The sequence below is a fragment of the Convolutriloba macropyga genome, chromosome 6 (assembly GCF_964194025.1).
Source record: "Convolutriloba macropyga chromosome 6, txConMacr16.3, whole genome shotgun sequence".
NCBI lineage: Eukaryota > Metazoa > Xenacoelomorpha > Acoela > Convolutidae > Convolutriloba > Convolutriloba macropyga.
In genome coordinates, this window is record NC_134473.1 from 54,141,193 (window position 1) to 54,160,368 (window position 19,176).

The following is a 19,176-nucleotide window of genomic DNA, read 5'->3' on the forward strand; positions in this document are numbered from 1 at the left end:
TCAGGGGGCAGCAATTAGTTTTGTAATTTGGAAACCTTTCGAGGTAATTTTTTATGACCACCGGGTGTATTTTGAGAACAATTTATAGTTTGAAAGCAATACTTTCGAAATCTTTCAAAACTTTATATGGCCTTAAACGGCGCCAAACTGAGTTTTGTAATGTTTCAGTGGTGAGAAAAAAATAAAGCCAGTGCCAAAAACTGATTAAAAAATGACTTCTTTGAAATTAACGCTTCACTTTTTATCGTTTATAAGAAGTCAGACAATGGTATGGTATGGCCATAAACAGCCCCTTGCAAAGTTTGTATGTTTTCTAGGGCACCGTATAGGTCTTAGTAAGTTTTCAAAGTTTTGTCTAAAGTTGTCAACCTGGCACTTGATATCAAACTATCACAATCGATCATGGGATTAAGTTATCCGCTTAATTACGACAAAACAAGCCTTTAGTGACGATTGCTACTTGGCGGGATGAAATGATAGAGGGTTGAAGTGATAGAGGGTTTAAATGAAATGGGTTTAAGATCTGCGAGGCTAAATGAATCGGGGGTGACCAGAAGTAGAACCCTTAAAGCAATTCATCCTCAATTATAGCAGGGCAATTGTCAACACATTTTTGTCTACCCCTACCCCTCCCTCCCCCATTCCATCGCAGTCTACAATAACGACAATCTAGACGATATCCATAGTTAATTATCTTGCACCCTATAATGCTGTGTAATACAAGTAATGTCTCCTACTATGCAACACCAATCGTTATCTGATTGCTGTGAGAAGAAAAGTGCTAATGAAAACCAAAAACTTAGTTTAAGGGAAACGGAAACCCAACTGTTGATTTTTATGTCACAAACTGAATCTGAGATCTCGTGGGCAAATTCATCCTATTCGTTAGATCTCACTCATCTACATTGGAATTGATTTCTCCGACGGTGTCATACCTTCTTTTCTAATCTATATCTTTTTTAGAGAGAACTCGCAAGTTTTGTTGCCTAGTATTGAAAGATCCCACGAGTTGAAACAATTCTTGCAATGATTGTCTTTCTTGAATATCTGGGGTGTACGTATTAGTCAATAAGGATCAAACTTTAATTTGCGATACCTTTCTAAAGTTGATTTTTGTCAATATTTACTTCGAGGATAAAAAATAAATAATGTGATACAAACAAAGTGATTTCAGTCGCAGTATTATCATTACAATCATCAACTCAAATTGTCAAATTTTGTAGAAGTAACAAAAGAGGACAAACCTTGTAGAATATTCCCAACTTGTTCACCTGGACTGCTTCTACTTCCAGTTCGTGAGGAGGGTACTTGCGACTGGGTAGTTTCATAATTCTACCTGTTAATTACAATTTTCTCTTTTCAACAGATGGAAAACAATTTTAAATTCCAGCAATAAAAAGATTCAGAGACCGGCAGCAAGATTCACAAAATCAGCCGCCATTTCAAATAGCTCATTGGAAACGGTGACGACGACCTTAATGCTTATCATTTTCTGTTTTAAAACGGAATATAACCTAGACACAGTCTTTTTTTAAAGCCTGGCATCTGTCATCTCTTGACTTGGGTCAACAATTTAAGGCTTGGTTCATGGTTATTAATTTCCTCCTTGAACTCTTAGATTTATTGTTAACTACATGCCGTGCTTTAGCTCCACAAAATTCAAGTTTTTTGCATTTATTCAAAAATTATCTATGTCCTGTTAGAAACACAAATTCTGTCATTGTGTTAATTAGCAGAGATAAATTAGAGTAGATGCAAAAGACTCCGAGAACAAAACTTCTCATACAACTTTTTTTGCTTTGAATACGATAAATTATATTACAAATTTTGAGAACCATTTTCTTACGGTATATAGCTCACCAGTTCATGAGCGCATCGTGTTTTTTTGACCCGTCAATATATTTATCGTATGAAGTTTTGAGTGGTATTGTTGCAAAACCATTTAAACATAGAAAAAATATTTAAGGTTCTCTCAGAATTCTCGTCGTTTCTGAGGAGTTATCGGGGGTTTAAATTAAAGTAGGCATTAGCTTATTTTTGTCGGTCCTAGGTTCTCAGAGACACGATTTCCAGTCAATTTTATCCGAGTCCAATGTTGACAAAGCTACCAAAAGTCAAAATTTTTTGCACAATAATACTACGATGGACCCGGTTTTTTTTAAAAAAAAAACCTCCGGAAGTTGATTCATAATATAAGCTAAAGCATTGTTTTCTAACATTTATCAAGTAACTTGTAAAACCGTAGACCATTCATTCACACACGGATATTAAGGATTTGTGGAATTACCGGGTATAAAAGGAACACGTGTGAGCACAATCTCTCAATTATTCTTCAGTAACTAAGGGCATAAAAACGCATGTGGATCAAGTCAGTATCAATTTCATCTTTCAAACAATTGATTTTAATTTTTTTGGTTGATATTTTTTTCCTATAATGAAAAGTGTTTGAACAGAGAAGAACAGCTTAAACAAAGATGTTTTGTGCTTTCCAACGTTTTTGTTAGGGTTTCTGCTGGCAGATCATCGGATCGGTGGGTAAATAGCTTAGCTCCAATTCGGCAATTGAATGTTAGTTTTACCTATGCCAGGAAAGCGCTTGAAGAAGTGACTGAAATTCTGCCTTACATTTACAAAATTAATCAATCATAAGGTCCTGATTTCAATGATAAAGGCTTGCGACAGCCTATTGAAGAAACATCTTCCATCTCAACTAGTTCACACACCCCAATTACAATATCCCCTTGAAAAGCTACTGATCTAAGTTCAACTGGATGTGGGGGGTTGCTGTTGCAAATCCTGACGAGCAACCTTTGTTCACATTGCTTTCCTTCAAAACTACATTGCGAGACTTTTGTACTTGAACAATTCTTTTTCAACCGCGAACAGCTTCAACCGCTATCAGATAGTTTTTCTGTTATCGGAGAAACCTGCAAAAAGAACATTTAGAGGTCCTATCAACCTTACCACCGAACGAATTCTCAATAATGGCGCAATAAGCTGAAGAAAAACGAAAAAAATTGATTCCAGATTTGGCTTCTCTGTATATTGCTTGAAAGATAGTCTTTGTTGATGGTCGAATGACGCAATTTTTGTTATCCCTTTTGACATATTGAAAACATAAGACCAACAAATTTTTTTGTCGTCACAATAACCAACATTTATTGTGAAGCTCCTATATTTCTTTGGAAGCCCCTTTAAAATATATGAATTATTTTGTTTTATTTCCATTTTTTCACCTAAAACTTCAAAGTAAATCGCATGTCTTCGGCTCTTGTGAGATTATGAACAATTTCACCGGGTGAGTTCTTCGTCAGGCCATCTAACTTTGCTATAGGATGTGTAATTGTGGCTTCTCAGATTCAGAACATTTACACATAAGACATACCGTGCCTTGGTGCCGTCACTTTATTTGGTCTAAGTAAAAGTACTGGTTTCTTGTGTTTCGCTAGTTGTAACTCACTCCACAGAATCTTTCCTCTTAGAACGATTATAAGCATTGGAAAGTATACAAAACTGGTTCATCATTTACGTCTTTATAACAGTTGTGAAGGATTGTCTTTATAACAGTTGTGAAGTTAGTCAGGAAATAGTTAACATTTGATAGTGAATGCTTATTTTTTGTATTAATTACGTCTTTATGATAGTTGTGAAGTAAAAACCAGTATATTTTCTAATTCATCATAATTTTTAACAATCTACAGGTCTTGTAATATTTTGCTTGCGGTACTATTTCAAGATCTTTTTCCTTTTATTGGAAAAATTGATTAAATTTTTTATTAAAAATTGAGTAGGATTTCTAATCAAGCTAGAACAGAGAGTGGAAAGACAAAAAACGGGCAAGATCTGAAGTGCGAATTTTCAAAAAACTGCTTTTGATTTCAAGAAACAAATTGGCCGTTAAAAAAAAGTTTGTATACAGAGGGTTTTCAAGTGCGGCAATTTAGTTTTCGATGTTTGTCACCCGATTTGATCGAAAGCCTCACTTACATTGATCTCTCTCTTCTAATGACGCTTCATGGAGTTTATTATGCTCTAAAGAAGATGTAATTTTGATTCAGAAATTGTTCTTCCCCTGCAAAAGATGAAAGTATCATCAACACACTGGATTATATTCCAATTCACATCATTATCATTTTTCATATCATTTACATATATGTTGAAAAGCAGTTTTACTAGCACAGCACTTTGTGGTACTCCACGGTTAAATGCTATCCAATTTGAATCACATTTCGAGAATTTGACTTTTTGAACACGGTTTTCTATATAAGATTTTAGAATTGTATTTGCTTGTTCACCAAAACCTAAAAATTTAGTTTTTTGTAGAAGAATAGGATGTGATATCGAATCAAAAGCTTTTGATAGTTCTAAAAAAGCTCCCGTAGAGATGTTTTTTAAATGAGATCATTTCTGATTTTTTCAGTGCAAAATAAAAAAGCATATGTAATTGTCACTTTTTTCTATATCCAAACTGTGTTGTTGCAAGCAACCTATTCCTCTGTAAATAGGCTAATGTTTGATCTCGAAGAAGGCTTTATAAAAGTTTAGCCAGAGCTCTAGTAAGCGAGAATGATCGATAATTTATCGGATATTCAGGATCATCTTTTTTGAGAAGAGGCAACACGTGGGCACGCTTAATGTCGTTAGAAAGAAGTTGATCAGTTAAGAATTGGTTAAACCAAAAACATAGAAATTCAGCTATGTGTTCGTTTGCATCTTTTAAAGCCCAAGCTGGAATGAATGATGGACCCAACAGTTTTTTAACATTTAAATTGTTGAGTATATCGAATATCTGCTTCGATGTCGTGTACTTGAATATAAATTTGTTACTGTGGCGTGCCGCATTTTTACAGAATTGGTAATGTTCTTTTTCAACAAAATATTTACCTGACGCTGAAATTTTATAGTTTAGAAGATTCGCAAAATTTTCTGCATTGGACAAAACCGTTCCAAAACTCTTATCGAGTCTTGGTATTGCTGTCCGTGTTTTTTCACTGTTTATGATTTCGTTGACAAAATTCCAAATTTCTCTTGCAATTTTTAAGTTTTGAAACATATTTGCCATTTTCCTGCCTCAAAAAATTTTTGTTGTTATTATTTGATGTCTTTGCAAATTTTTTTGCTGTATTTTTCTATGTCCATTTTTGTTGTTGTGTTTGTTTAGGCTTGTCATGGCGTATGAAGACGGTCATTTGTGGAGCATGCTTTTTAATTACCGTTTCTAATGACAAAGGAAAGTTTTTATACATGATTTTAGGATTTTCTGATAAATAAAATGATATCCAATTTATCTTTCCAACATCTAGGGAAAAAGCATTTTTAGAGTACTTTGTTTTATCAAACACAATTTTTGATAGCTTCTTTTTATTTTTTAACGGTTTCTCCAACTTAAGTAGGTGTGGCTAAGTAGTCACTTTTGAGAATGGAGTCTAGTGTCTCGAAACTTAAGAATTTTTTGCATATAACATAGTCTATTAGCGATTTCGTCCTTGATGTTTCTCCTGTTGCTAAAGTTGTATTTGAATTCGGTGAACCGTACGGCACGATCAGAGTTTCTAGAAGATTTCTTTCTATGCAATTAGAGTAATTAAGGTTGTAGTCACCTAGTAGAAAAATTTTTTCATTTCAAGTCGCTGCTTCATCTAAACTTACGGCTAGTTCTTCCAAAAACAATATTTTTAGTTGTTTTTTTGGACAGTAAGCCAAATTTATCAACGCGGGCTTTTTGTTTTTTTACTCTACCCAAATACTTTCAAAATGGACTTTTGACATTGTCTCTAGATCATTCCGTGCTTCTGGATGAATTATTTTTGGAACGAACAAAGGAATACCACCGCCTTTTTTTTTTCATTTGAAGATCAGTACGTCGGTCGCATCTGAAGGACATTAAGTATTCTGAGTGTATTGACCAAAACGGAATGTTATTAACTGATTTGAACCACGTTTCTGAGAAGCCGGAAACAAAATTGTCACCTAGATCAGATTGAAAATTTTTAAGGAGCAACCTTTGTCCGAGCACGCTTTGACAATTTTGATGTAGAAACTTTACTTTATCGTTGTATTTTTTCATAAAATTGGTAAACTTTGTGCAATTGAGAGGTGGCCCTGGGTTTAATTCTACGTCACCTGACAAGAACAAAACAAATCTAATGACAACCAAGGAGTAAATGACAATCGAATGTATATTCAAACTTGAATATACATTTGAATGTTAAAATAGTGAATTTGTGGTTTCTGATACATGTCATTTTTGTTGTCTCACAACAGGTTTCAGTTTTAAAACAAACAGGATCATCCGACCCTCTAATGTATAATTTTTTGTTACTTTTTCAAGCAATAGCTAGTGTTTCAAGCTACAGTTAATGTTAATGTTATGCTAAAAGACCTTTTCTTTTCTAACACATTCACTCAATTTTCAAAATTGTTGCTGCCTGCTAGATGCCCCAGGTTTTCCTGTGAATTTGTCTCTTATTAGAGCTAGAAAACAACGTCGGCTGCTATTTTTAATCAACGAATGCTATTAAGTATATACGGATTGATTTAATTATTTGGACGCGTGTTATTTTTGTCTTTGACGCCACATTTTTTCAACAATTTTAATTATCTGAACTTGTCCATTTTTGTCCTTCTCGTCGGTTGGGTCGCTTTTATTTATTTTTTCAAAAAAATTTTTATGTTCTTTGAAAAAGCGTAATGGGCATTCCCTCAAAATGCTTTCGTTCGTTTTCTACTATTGTTAAAATCTTAAGTATTGGGGATAGAGGAGTTTGTCTTTTTTATGCCTTGTTTGTTTTTGCTCATTTTTCCTTTATTAGGTCACTTGTTTCGTAGGAAACTTCAAGCTGCCATTTATCTTAAATGCGTGTATTTAAATCATTGGTCTTTTGCTTTCTATGGTCAGAAATGCCCGGAATTTGAACTTATAATCCCAATTTTTTTTGTTGTGGAAAATTGGTCGTTTACTTGATAAAAAAGATTCTCTTTGGCTTCAGAAACTGTAGTAGCGTGACCCCTTTTTAAAATCTTTTGCCCAGCTTAATTTAAGCCTTTTTAGTGAAACAAATCAACTTCTGTTCACTCGTTTCTTGTTTTTGCAGAAACTTTTTTTTATTGCTCAGAAGATTTTAGTATGAGCTCGGTAATAATAATGCTTTCAATTTTTCAATTAGACAATGTTATTGCGGCTTTTGTTATACTAAAAAAGTTTTTGTAATGTTTCATATACTTTACCCTATTCCTAAAAACCTTCAGCATTTTTGATATTTTAGCTAAATTGAGGTTTTTTGGAGCTGATTAGCAATATCGAGATGAAGTTGGAGAGCATTTTTGACCGGTTTTGCTTATTTAATTCAGTTTAATACATTTATGTTCATTTTCAGCGTTAGTCAGGAAATACTTAGGATTTGATAGTGAATGTTTATATTTTGTATTAATTAAGTTTTTATGATAGTTATGAAGTGAAAACAAGTATATTTTCTAATTCATCGTGTTTGTTAACAATCTAAAGGTGTTGTACTATTTTGCTTTCGGTACTATTTCCAGATCTTTTTTCTTTTATTGGACAACCTGATTAAAATTTTTATTAAAAATTGAGTAGGGTTTTTAATCAAGCTAGTACAGAGTATGGAATGACAAAAAATAGGCAAGTTCTGAAGTGCAAGTTTTCAAAAAACTGCTTTTGACTACAGGAAACAAATTGGCCGTTAAACAATCGTTTGTATAAGGATTTTTTCAAATGCGGCATTTTATTTTTGATGTTTGTCGCCCGATTTGCTTGAAAGTCTCAATTAGGTTGATCACTCCTCTAATGACGCTTTATGGACAATATTATGCTGTAATAAAGCTTTTAAATTTTTGTCGGAGATGAGGCGCTGTTAATATTTTGTGAATTAAAAATTGCGTTTGGAAAACATCTATGTCAATAATTCTGTTCTGGTTGTTTTTTTTTGTTTTGTGTTAACTTTGCCATTAATCTAAAAACCAGTGAGTCACATTGATGACGTTTTCGTGATGTTGCCTTTTAAGTAAACCTATTTAATGTTATTTTTGTGTTAGTGGCTGATGGTTGTCATAACTTTGACACTATATTAATGCATAAAAACTTTGATTTTTTTGTTCCGGTTGTTTCTTTGTGTTCTTATAATTCAGACTCATTGATTTTTGAAGAATGTAGAAATTAAGATTTGGAATTATTTCAATTTATTCTTAAAAGTTCGTATTACAATAACTTTTTTGTTTCTGGAAACCATATGAAGGAAATGAATTCACAGATGAATATACGTTTGAATGTGAAAATAGTGAACTTGTGGGTTTTGATACTTGTTTTCTTTTCTCATAAAAACAAGTTTTGGTCTTAAAATAAACAGAATTCTTAGGCCCTCTATTGTATATTTTTTGTTTCTTTTTCAGGTTATATTAAATGTTATTTACTACGAGACCTTTTCTTTTCCAACTTTTTCACCGAGTTCTTAATGTTTTGATTCTTGCTAAATGACCCAATTATTCTTGTGAAATTGTCTCTTATTAGAACTGAAGAACAACTTTGGCTACTTTTTTATCTTGTCTATTTTTGTCGTTCACGTTGCCTGGGTTGCTTTTCTACATTTTTAAAAAAAGTTTCTTATGTTCTTTGAGAACGCGTATTGAACATTTTATCAAACTGCTTTGGTTTGTTTTCAACTATTTTAAAATCAATAGTTTTTGGAGAATGAGGAGTTTGTCTTTTTTTCTGCCTTGTTTGTTTTTGTTCATTTTTTTCATTTATAGGTTATTTGTTTCATAGGTAGTCTAAGGCTGCCATTTATTGCAAACGGGTGTAGTCAAATCATTGGTCTTTTGTTTTTATGGTTAGAATTGGCTGAAATTTGAACTTATCTTATTTTTTTTGGAAAATTAGACGTTTACCTGATAAAATTGCGTTTTTCTGCTTCAGAAACTTTGGTAGCGTGATTTCGTTTTTTCAAAATGCTTGCCCAGCTCATTTTTTGTCCATGTTGGTGATAAAAAAATGCAATAACATCACAGGTACGCTTCTGTCGTTATTTGAAGATCCACAAAGTGTCCTTGGGATTTCACATTTCATTTCATTTCATTTCATTTCTGTATTATACTGAAACTTTCCTACCTCTGCTTCATCTGCAGAGAATTAACCCATGTATGAGGGTGGGCGGGGTCGGATCATTGTTTGAAAACGCACATTATCGAGTCTCTCCTTTTCGATACTAACCAAGTCGGTCAATTGACTGTTTATGGAAGTGTTCGTTGAGAAATAGGCGTCCTTTTGATCTGAGGAAGAGATTTAGCTCCTTTCTCATTGGCTGAGAGTATGGCGGAAAGATGCCAGTGGCCAACCACATCAACTCCCATCCTTGGCCCACCTAAAGCAACCTAATTTATGATGCTTAGTATGCGTAACCTCCCAGGATGAGGTCATCGACCCAAAACAGATATGGGCCAGATGGATTTGGGTCGCGGACAGGGGTTCAGGCCCAACAGACCGAATTTCATGTATGGGTCAGACGGATCAGCGCGACAGAAAATTTGTCCAGACTATGAGCTCGGTCGCACCGGATCCCCTGTCCGCGATCCAGGTTTTTCTGGTCCATACCTGTCTTGAGTCGAGAACTCCATCCTGGGCTGTCATTAGCGCTTGATAATTCGTGCTTAATCTTGCTTAAAGGTGCTTTATAGTTTTTATTACTTTATAGTATGTCTTTGTCATGTTAATCTTTTTTGGTTACCCTCACAAAGTTTTGTTTCGTGATACCCATGCCGAAATCTTGCAAGTTCGTACAATCTCGATGCTTTCATAGTAAGCACCATGTCAAGATTTTGGTTCAATTTTTTCGTGTTTTATTATGTTTCTTAACAAGGTCTGACAAGTTTCGTTTCTCTGTGAGATGAAAAGTAAAAAATATTAAACTCAGTGGTGTCATACTCTGAAAGACATTAAATTAAAGCTCTGGTGAACTAATTTGAGGTCATAATTAGCGTCATTTTTGTCTTTTGACGTACTGTTTATAACTGAAATTTGTTTCCAGCTCCCCAAATCTTGCAACACCCTGCAAAATTTTTAGAAGTACACAGAGAACGAAACCGAGTAAAGGTTCAGCAAGATTTTGCGAAAAACCCTTCCGGAGCAAAGGGGGTGGTGTCTCGCCAAAAGAACAGAGGCTCACCAAACGCATCATTATACGATCCGATGCCATATATATATATATATATATATATATATATATATATATATATGCGAATTGGCACATTTAAGGATTCCGGATTTTAATTACCAAAAAAGATTTAATTTCATCTTAATTACTTGAATCCCTATATGACTGAGATTATATTTAAATAATAAATACGAGTAGGATTCCCATTTCCCTTATATGGTAATAATTGAAGTGTAAGCGAGATCTGATTTGAAACGCTCGCGACCATGTATTTAAACGTTTTTCTCTCACTAATCATAGTAAATTTACTCGCTTTTGTTTGTTGACATAGCAATGGATGACTGCAATAAAAGATTTTCTTACCGAAATCTGCATAGGGTTTTCTGTGAGCTGTTTGATTAGTTGACAGTAGAACTCGTCCCTGAGGGGTTCAAACTCGATTGCGGGTCCAAACATCCCGTCTGTTAACTCAGTCGCACTTCGCACCTTCTTGCACGGGAAGTCGCCCATGTACTTCAGAATATTCTAGAACAGTTGAACATTAACACGAAACTTTGATAAAATCAAATCTCTCCGCAGAGCTGTCAACAATGCAAAATTTCAATTTGGTATCGATATAATCTCCTATAGTTGTTTGTTTGTAACTCCACCGTAGCCGGTCCCCAGCCCGGTTGAGAGAAGGAGGAGGGGAACACACCCAAAACATACTGGAAAATCTCAAAAAGTTGTTCGTTAGTTCAACTGTAGATTTTTTCCGACAGTATTTAACTTATTTCATAGTTTTGCTCGTTCATGATCAGAATTTAGCTCGTTAATGTTCAGAATTTAGCTCGTTAGTGATCAGACTTTAGCTCGTTAATGATCAGAAATTAGCTCGTTAATGGTCAGAATTTAGCTCGTTAATGATCAGACTTTAGCTCGTTAATGATCAGACTTTAGCTCGTTAATGATCAGACTTTAGCTCGTTAATGATCAGAAATTAGCTCGTTAATGGTCAGAAATTAGCTCGTTAATGGTCAGAATTTAGCTCGTTAATGATCAGACTTTAGCTCGTTAATGATCAGACTTTAGCTCGTTAATGATCAGACTTTAGCTCGTTAATGATCAGAAATTAGCTCGTTAATGGTCAGAAATTAGCTCGTTAATGGTCAGAATTTAGCTCGTTAATGATCAGACTTTAGCTCGTTAATGATCAGACTTTAGCTCGTTAATGATCAGACTTTAGCTCGTTAATGATCAGAATTTAGGCAGACTTTGACTAGGAAGCTTGTTCATGTAGGCAGATTTTATTATGACGCTCGTCCATGTAATCAAAAACGCACTTTACCCCCCCCCCCCCCTGTGCGTTTTTAATTGTCTGATCATTAACGCACACCTCGACCTGGGATGCACTTAAAAACAGCCCTTTTGTTGATTCAATATAGAATCGGGAGGAGAATCTGCCGGTGAATGTTTTTTTGTATCCTATAACACAAATTAAAAATTTGAATTTTAACCTAGCTGATTATAGTGACTTGAGCGACATTTGTCGAAGGGGACTTTGTTCACATGTAAACAGGCTACTCACTAACCATGAACATATCACATGCACATTGACTCATGTGGTCACTGGCCAGAATCTTCTTTAAAAGAGGCTGTTTGATTGGTTCTTTACTAAACGCCCAGAGGACATTCCTGTATTTCCTCAGAGTGACACTGCGTCTTTTTTCAGCCGATCTGAAGTGCTCCTCAGCGAACAGTTCCAAAGTGTGTTGCATCTGGACTTCATCTCCTCTCACGTTCAGAGGTCCACTGATGCGGGTTGACTTCATCTCGTATGGATTGTAGCTAAACCTTATAAACACATCGTTTGACGGAAACACTACAAAAAGAGAAGCAGAATCTAGGAATCGATGCAGCTATATACCCCAGGCGACTTCCAACGGATATTTTACAAGGATGTTTCAACAGATGTTTCAACAAATCTTTTATGATCCTGCACGATAACCGTCTGGTATCGACAACGGTAAGCAAACGATTCAACCGACCTTTTAATAACGATTTGAAAATTACGTATTGATTATTTACTAATTAACTTTGGTCAATTTTTAAGCTTTCGCGAGCTTTCAAACAATTTCTTATAGAGCTTTTACAAAAATACGCCAGAAAAGTTTTTAAAAAATCGTATGAAATCAAGTTTCTGAAGAAAAATCAAAACACAAATGCGTCCAATGTCAGCTGTACCAATACTTGCGTATCAAAAATAAATTTTTAGAAGAAACTTAGATTTTGCCATAAAATTGTTTTGCTTTCCCCTCAGAACTTTGTGAGTTTGTGAGTTCAACGTTCGCTGGCTTTGAGCTTTTCAAAATGAGAAATTCGCACATTTGAGACAAAAACTGCAACAGACATTTAATAAGAGAACAAGTAAACTTGGATATGTTTTCATCGGTAGCTGGGAGTATTTTAGATTTTCTCTTCCCTTTCAGGCTTATAATACATTTTATCTAATTTATGGGTTTTGAACAATAAAAAACGACAAAACAAAATTTTCTTTTAGACAAAATTTGATACATAATCTAACGATTTGCAAAAATGATTTTTTCACAGTTCAATAAGAGAAAAATTTGGTATGCTTCTCTCAGCATTGTGCATATTGGTATGGTGGCTCACAGTCAAAGTGTCAGATTCGGTTTTTCTTGATTGTTCAAGCGCCTGCCTCCCTGAAGTTTTTTCTGTAAAAATCAGCTCCCATTTAATCAGAAACTCAAGTGGACCACATGAAGTTGAGAATTTCTAATTGTTCCGACCCCTCTTGAGGGGAGAGGAACTATATACTCAAATGGGTTTTTTTTTGTTCAGTCAATTTTCGCCGATCGATATATTCATCGCAGAGAGTTGAAACTGGTATCAATAGAAAGCTCGTCCAGCGTAAAATTTGGAATTAAAAAGATTTTTTTAATTTTCGTTTTCTACAGGGATTTATCGAGGTTTAAACTTCGGAAAAAAGTAGAGTTGTTTTATTCACGTTGTTTTATTCTCATTTTCCGAAATTTTTGCCTAATTTTTCGTCAATTTTGCTAAAATTTGTTGAAATTTTAAGAATAGTGTCGTTGATTTTATTTTTAAGGAAAAACAAGCCTTGTTGATTATTCTGATTTAGTTTTTTTGGTCAAAAAGTCTGGATAAATATTTCAAAATTCAGCCTTTTTCATAAAAAAAACAGCACGAAATAAGCTACTTTAGTCCACTTTGATAAAATTTGCCTGCACTACACCCCCAAACAACACTAATACCATCTTTGTAGATTCAGAAGGGGACTAATCCTACTTCAACTTCCGCTGAGAGTACTCTGTAATTAAAACTTTGCCGTTTTTTGCTAGCTTTACTCGTTTATTATCAAAAATGCAGAATTTTTTTTGCGTTTTCAGCTAACAAGTTATCTATATCTGCAATATTCGAAAAATCAATAGTTCCTAATGGACAATAAGCCTTAGCAGGGTAAGTTTTGGGCCAATCTTGAACTGCTACAATCCAAAAACAATTCGGATTGCAATCAGTCTGTCTTTTTTTTGAAAAAAGACCTTTTTTTAATAAAAAAGAACAGAAGATATCAAATGAAGGCTCAGGAGTGATTGGTCCAATTGGCTTCTGAAACAGCCCCAAGCTAATGCATTTAGTTTTTTACTCAAAAATTTATGATCGTTTCGACTTTTAAAAAAAATTGATTTTTAAATAAATAATGGCTTAATGAAATTTTCCTCAATTTTTTTTCTTAATTTGGTCAACTTGCAGCTTAGTGTAAGCAGAGAAAGAATTCTTCTTCATTCTACTGACTTGAAATTTATTCTCGATTGCGTTTTTAAGCCTGAAGTTATTGTTTCCTGTCTTTGATACTACTAGATTTCAGATTTTTTTTGTTTTTAGAAATTTGCCAGTTTTTCACGTTTTCTAGTCACATCATCACATTACTGACAGTTCGCATATCACATTATTAGCGTTCAAAATGAAACACAATTGATTATATTAAAATCCTTAGAGATATAGATGATCGTTTTAACGGCTTCTTCAAGAAATTAATTGAATTTTTTAGTTTTGTCTTTAACTGTTATTTTTACTTTGTCATTTCAATTGTTTGAAAATTCCTGTATAGTGATAGGTTTCACTGACTTTTTTAGGAATAACAGACGAACCGATATTTTGATATTAGTAGATAGCTGATTGCTTTCATGACTTTGAATACAATCAATTTCCAAAACTAAAAATAAAAAACTTTTTAACTTCGCAAGTTTGTTCTTTTTATTTTTCTTTTTGGTACCTAATCTCGTTAGTTACAGGTCAAATATGACATTATGGGTGTAAAGGGAAGGTCTTAAAATGGATTGATGTCCCAAAATCTATTTTTTTAAAGAATGCGTCATGACCTTACTGACTTCGACACCAGTTTTCCGCAAAAAAAAGTAAATTAATTTGACTTTTGTCATATCTGACGTTCTTTTTGTAGGTGCAAGAATTATTCTGCATAATTTCTGGTCTCAAAGAATTCTTTGGGATGAATAAACGACCTTATATAAGTATTTCATTTTGTAATTAATAAATTTCATGACTTTGGATATAATTTTGTTTCGAAAAAAATCAAAATTATTACATACTTTTGCCCTTTTCTCTTTTTTGTCTACTTGTTACCTAGTCTCACTAATAAATGGCCAAATACTACGTTATCGGTGTTTAATGAAGGCGCAAACAAATATATTTTGAGGGCCGAAATATGGCTTGACGGTTTTGACAGCGTTTTCTGGCAAGTTTTAATTGAATTTTTGATTGTTGTTTTTTTGTTGTTTTTTTTGCTTATTTTTGGCCGCCTAAAGAAATGAATAAGGACAGGTCCTAATGCCCTTCTAAAGACGCATTGGTAATCGTAAACGTTTGGGATATTTTACTTGATTTCTAATGGTTTTAATTACTTTGAAGTTAATTGTTTTAAAAAAAAGTAAGCGAATTTTTTAACTTTACTGTTTTTGTTCTTTTTGTCTAATTGTTACCAAACCTTTTTATGGACTGGTCCATATCTTTTCTGTTGATTTATAAGTTTTTTTTGTTTAGTTTTAGGTTCATCTGACGGTATGTTGACTTTGTTATTAAATTTTGTTTTTTAAAACGGACAAAAGTTTTTGATGTAATTAAGGTTTGTTGTTGTTGTTGTTTGATTTTGCTGTTCGTCTTTACTCGCTTTCTTAATATTGGCATATCACAGCAATTTTTACTCCACTGAGTTATTTGCTTTGGAGGCTATCTTATCGTTCATACACAATTTTTTTGAAAATTACTTGGGCTTTTTTTTGGGTTTTTTGGGATTCCCAAAAAATAATTTTTGGGTTTTCTATCTGTTCCTCATTTGGTAGACAACTATGCCAAAATTGTGGATGGGCGGGTTCGGAACCTTATGTGCCATCGCACATTGCTGAACCGCCTTGTTTTGAAATACGGACTAAGTGATTATTTCGGTAGCAAATTTTAATCAGAAACAAATCAATGCTGCACATAAAAGGACTCTGAAATGTGGCGGTAACCATAAAAGGGCAGCTGAATACATGCCACTGTTGCACTAAAGCTGTTCTCTTGCATTCAGAGAGTTAAGTTAGTATTTTTTATTGGTGACTACTGAATATGTGCAAAAGCTGTTCTCTCATCAATGACAAGGAGAACTTACACCACCCGGTTCGTTGGTTTCAATTCTATCGGGATGTCACAGTTTTGCGGTTAGCTTTAAGAAAACTGTATTGTCCACTATGCTGTAAAATACAGTCGAATTACTCCATAATTAATTAACCTCAGTACCAAATCGTTCAAGTAGGCTCTTCAAAAATTTGCATTTCTCAGAATATCAAATAAATTCCACGTTGAAACGATCAATGTTTGGTGAGTCCTGGTTAATAATTGATACCGTGAGCGAATTTAGGAGTTATGTAACGGCAATTTCTGCCCTATGTCTTGGCTGTAAAAGTCAAATGTTTCAATGTGCTAGCCTGTTAGAGTCAGCGGGTGAATCAATGTGCTAACTGTTAGAGTCAGCGAGTCAGCGGGTAAATATCAGAATAAATCATCTATAGATAGCAGTTGCAGATAACAAAAAAAAACAAAAATTTTGTTTACTTTCAATTGAATAATGCCAATATTGAAATTTTGTTTTGCTATGGTTTAGCCAATAAGAGAAAGTGACTCTGTACTCAGCACAAAAATTTTCTTACATTGAAATTTTGTTTCTCGGAAAAAAATATGAAAACATAAATGTTAGTTCTTTTTTAACAGGTCAAAGTTAAGTTGAAACTGTACAATCACGATGATAAATTAGTGAAGAAAGACACAGACAATTAAATTTCCACTCAAGGTATTGCGCTTGAGTTCTTAGTGCAAATCAGTTTAAGATAACCAAAAAAAAATTATCTGATGTCTGATATTTCATCAAGCTTTATTTATACTGGTAATCACGTGGTTTGCTGTGTCAAAAAGGCAGCACTTATTTTATTCAGATAAAGATGTCAAAAAACATGAACAATTTTGCATAACGTCACTTTTTCAGTGTAAAATTTCTGTCATAGAAAATCTGTTACGCTTTAGAGCAGTTGACGGATAGTCTGTAGAAACCAAAAAGGTTCGAGGTAAACCAATCGAAAAGAATCTGATTCAAATCAAAAATGGATTGCGTAAGTCAAACGTACATCATAACATTTATATGGCAAAAAAAGAGGTATTTGGAGTTTGACTCCGGGTTTTTTAATTTTTGTCGGTATATGATGTTCACGTTCTGTTAATGGATACTAAATATAATGGCAAGCACTTAAAAGTCATCTGGGTTTTGACTAGACGCAACCTTGAACTGCTCTTCTCATTCTATTCTAACTCTATTATTAAATTTTCCTTTGACTGCATTCGTTTATTTAGTAAGCTCAGCTCCAACAAAATGTAATCCATGTTCAACCGATAGAGATTGATATTAGAAAAAAGCACAGTTTTTACAAGCTTAAGATGCTTTCCCGGTTTACGGTGCCATAGTAAGTCAGTCAGTACTGATTCATCATCTTTCCATCCTGTAATTTTTTTTACTGATCATGTCATTTTTTACCTTGTCAGGAGAACAATTGAATAATAAATATTCCTTGCTCGAAAAAATTCTGGCCAGTTTAGAGTTTTATTTTTAGCTATTTCTTACCAGTTGAAAAAAATAGCCTGTCTTTTATCTGAGTAGGAGATTCTAAGGTATAAGCGAACCAGGAAAACGCAGTTTCTTGGTGTTTGGTATAAAATAATTTTTACGGAAAAAAGTGTACTGCTAATGTTTTATAAATACAACCATACATGAGCAAAATTTTCAATTTTCGTTTGTTAGAAATTTTGGGTTGATCCTATGATTTTATCTAAAACTGAGCTGAAAACTTATAATTGCTCTTTCTCAGTTTTTGCAATATTTTTTCCGCCTAACTCATCGAATAACTTGAACATCAAAAAAATGTGAAGCATTTCACTCTAAACTATGCGGGAAGTTAATTGAACATGCTTTTTTGAAAATATTTAAAGGGCGTCTTGTATATGCTTCTTCAGTTGTCCACAAAAGAAGCGAGCTCTAGATGATGCTAGCGCATGAAACTTTATGAGCAAATGTCTAGATATTTATTTTTCATTTCTTCTCTGAGATCCATTTTGCCGCAATAATTCAAAAAATGCCACATCGAAAAATAAAATTGGGGTTCAGATTTTGTCAATCTGCAGACAAAAATGAAAGCTAAAAGTATTACCCCGAAAAGTACCAGAAAATCTGTGGCAAAGTGAATGCAAAAAATTCTAATTTTAATAGACTTACCTTTGCAATATTGCAGGTGGTGGTCTGTTGATAGTCGGAAGTATATAGATTCGATCCTGACTCACGACACCTGTCTCGCCAGAGTTGACATTTCGAGCTGTGAACAGCGACCGTTCTTCTATATCGGAACCAGTCAAACCAGCGCTCAGTTCTAAAAGCTCTCCTCTCTGGAACCTCAAAAAGTCCGCCGAATGACTTTCCTCTTTACTTTGCGATATTGTTATCAAATATTTCGACTTTTTTCTCAAACCGTCCAAAAAATGTTGAACAACTTCGTTAATTTCATCAGCATTTGTGGTCTCAAATATGAACTCATCTCCTGAAAATAACTGAAGCTCTAAACATCGCTTTTCTTGGTGTTTCATTGCGTTTACAGATACTATTTCAAGGTAAGTAATTTCAAGCATGATATCTTCTCTTTCGTCGGTGAGGAAAATTCCAGTCCAGTTCAGAGCAATTATTACGTCATTTCGACGAAGCTGCGGACCTGAAATTTTTGAAGCCTCGTAGAAAAACGAAAACAACAGCGGCCATTTATTTCGAGCCATTTCAACCAATTCTGCTTTCATCAAATTTGTAGACCGTTCGTTTTCGAATACATTATGCAGCGATTTCACAACTTTTTCGCGGTAAGAGAAGTCTAAACCATAATCGCCTTCCCCGAAATGAGGTAAGTACTTTTTCAACATTTCGTTTAGATGGTTTTGGTCGTTCGGGCCTCGGTTTCTGTGTTCTACGTAGTACCGCTCGGCTACAACTTGGCATAGTTCGTCATCATCGTCAAAGCGATACTCTTCGTATTTGATGCCCCTCATAACTTGTTGGTAAATAAGGTTAGTGGAAATGGGGTCTTCCATGGGGTCATGCCAGGGTTTAAAGCATTCCTGTTTAATCGTGTCAACTATTTCAATTGTAGTTGAGGACAGTTACTTTTATGACAATGCATCTGCGTGTGATACGACAATAAGTACAAGGAAATGCAATTTTTTTTTTTCGAAAACTTGCGAATATGACATTTTGGGTCCAGAATAAAAAAGAAAGTTTACTGAAAGATTAGTTGTGTAAATTAACCAAATCTAGCTTGTTATCTGACATTATTTTTGGTTCAACCCGGCAACTATGTATAATTACTCCACGGAAATTTTGCAGTCATATAACTTTCAATAACTCAAATAC

The 19,176-nt window shown here is 34.2% G+C and overlaps 1 protein-coding gene across 1 annotated transcript in view; it reads right to left on the bottom strand.

Annotated features, from left to right (window-relative positions):
- Nucleotides 1–19,176, bottom strand: part of LOC142341767 (myosin-VIIa-like) — a 74,108-nt gene that overhangs the window by 20,991 nt on the left and 33,941 nt on the right. Inside the window, exons 10-14 of the mRNA XM_075392985.1 lie at nucleotides 18,001–18,884; nucleotides 11,735–11,996; nucleotides 10,527–10,688; nucleotides 9,224–9,374; nucleotides 1,245–1,336 (exon numbers count right to left, since the gene is read on the bottom strand). Coding sequence (XP_075249100.1) covers nucleotides 1,245–1,336; nucleotides 9,224–9,374; nucleotides 10,527–10,688; nucleotides 11,735–11,996; nucleotides 18,001–18,884 — 1,551 coding nt within the window. The remainder of the gene's footprint in view (nucleotides 1–1,244; nucleotides 1,337–9,223; nucleotides 9,375–10,526; nucleotides 10,689–11,734; nucleotides 11,997–18,000; nucleotides 18,885–19,176) is intronic.